General features: G+C 41.6%; 1 protein-coding gene across 1 annotated transcript; it reads right to left on the bottom strand.

Moving 5' to 3' along the window:
- Window positions 1–1000: 1000 nt before the first annotated feature.
- LOC143018240 (uncharacterized) lies at window positions 1001–1840 on the bottom strand. The gene has a single exon (XM_076173495.1). The coding sequence runs from the start codon at window positions 1838–1840 to the stop codon at window positions 1001–1003; it is 840 nt and encodes a 279-aa protein (XP_076029610.1).
- Between the last annotated feature and the right edge of the window lie 369 nt (window positions 1841–2209).

The raw sequence follows: 2209 nt of genomic DNA, 5'->3' as shown, positions 1-2209 counted from the left end.
TGTGCAGGAAGTTTATTCCATTCATTAAATACACGGTTGGCAAAGTTGTTTCTACCTACTTCCAAATTGAATCTATTTCCGGACAGTTTGAGACCATTGTTTCTTGTCTGATTCTCATTCAATGTGAAAATTTTGTCACTTGTGATGTCAATTCCCTTTAAAATCTTAAAGACCTGTATCAAGTCACCTCTGAGTCTACGCTTTTTTAGGGAAAACAGATTCATATTCTTTGATCCATTGGTGCTAATGACCCGTTCTCTCCTATTCTGTCCCATACTAAAAGGTCTCCTGTCAATTCTATCTTCTCCTTTTGATGGTCTGAGCAATGCTCTCAAATCACCTCTTTCTCTTCTTTCTTTCTTTGATGATAGGTCCAGTGCTTCCAGTCTCCTTTAATCGATTTAGTCGATAATATGAACAAATTAAAACTACTTATTAAGAATGTGAAATATGTTTAAGTTGTTTTGCTATATAACGAAATATTTAAATAGAAATTTTTCTTCTGATCTTCGTGAGTTTGGTCGATTATTCAAGTTGGCGCCAGGTGATTTTATTCAGCTGAGGGAAACCCCCAAAGGGTTGATACTTGAAGTTAAATCTTTAATAAAGAAGGCGTCAAAGCCTTTTTAAGTTTAGATGTGTGGACATCGTAATAGGAAATATATTCTTACTATTTTCTTTATTAATATTTTTCCTGTTTTCGATTATTTTTTACTTTGTTTCACTTCAAGCGGGTTTTGGACAGGGAGCGGTTTTAGTCGATCTTATATGGTCTTATCTTGATAAAGTTGCTGTTCATAGAAAATTCAAATTCCATCGTTCCAATGCATATAGAGCTTTTATATGTCCAAGCTTATTAAATTTATTCTTGTATCAATTCTAATGGTCCAGAATGAACAAAGTTGCGTATCAACGATGATGTCAGTAAAGATGTTAAATCATCACGCAATTCAAAGTAATCCAAAGATGATTTTCTTAAGGATTTTGATAGTTAAACAACTCAAATTTTGAGTGCAGAAAAGTGTTCAGTGACGATGTCCAAGAGGATGTTGAAACGAACATCACGAAGTCTTTGGACAAGATCATCAACTGAAATTCGATCCTCAGCCTTGTAAGTCCTTGTGCTTGCGATAAGAGAAGATATTTCTTCATTTCTATCTTCCTGGGCGACAAGAGAAGCCAACAGATAACCGATTGAGTACACATCACTTCCGGAAGAAGTTCCTCGTCCCTTGAAAAGCTCGGGAGCAATGTGAGGAAAAGTGATGTGCCCGGTTCTGTTCTTGCTGTAGACGCCCTTGCCGATGGGAACAGCGCTTCCGAAATCAATTAGCGTTGCGTCCCAAAGGTCGCAGTTCCTATTCACGACAATATTATCTTCTTTTAGGTCGTTGTGAGTCCAGCCACGTTGATGAATCAGGCGGACGCTCTCTGCGACTTGATAAACGATGTCGACAGCCTCATATTTGGAGAGCTGTCGTCGCTGAATCAGCTTATAAAGAGAGCGTCCCCCGCAGCTGGTGATCACAGTGACTGGGTTTCTGCCTACGCCGAAAAGAGTCGGGACACGAGGAACTCCTGACAACGCTGCCAGAGCCTCGGCCTCTTTGACCATGGCGGGCAGAAACCTTCTCTTCTTAAAGACTTTTGCGACCGCTCGCCTGTCTCCCGCTTGAAGAAGGAAGACCTTGGCGAAGGTTCCTTCGCCGTAACGTCGGCCGTTCTTCAGAAGTCCCTTGAGGACTTCGGTCTTAATCCAGGTCAGCTGACGTTGTTGCTCCATTCTTGTGCCAAAGAAAAATAATTCCCAATTCTTAATCCAATTGCGGTCCAGGGCCATCTTTGTCATGACTCATTAGCTCGACCTTAGATTAGGTCCAAAATGCGAGTACGAATATTAAGGCGAGTTCGTATATACAACACACGGTACGACATTAAAGACAATCATACAATGCAAATATTGTTCATTTATCACACACACACACACACATACACACACACACACACACACACACACACACACACACACACACACACACACACACACACACACACACACACCGCACACACACACACACACACACACACACACACACACACACACACACACACACACACACACACACACACACACACACACACACACACACACACGACTCGGTGGCGCGGTTGGTAGAGTCCCCGACTGTCACTACGGCGGTCACTGTTC

The sequence above is a fragment of the Oratosquilla oratoria genome, chromosome 3 (genome assembly GCF_046742065.1).
Source record: "Oratosquilla oratoria isolate Oo_2021 chromosome 3, ASM4674206v1, whole genome shotgun sequence".
NCBI lineage: Eukaryota > Metazoa > Arthropoda > Malacostraca > Stomatopoda > Squillidae > Oratosquilla > Oratosquilla oratoria.
The sequence above is the reverse complement of the archived record's forward strand: the minus strand, read 5'-3'. Positions and strand labels throughout refer to the sequence as shown.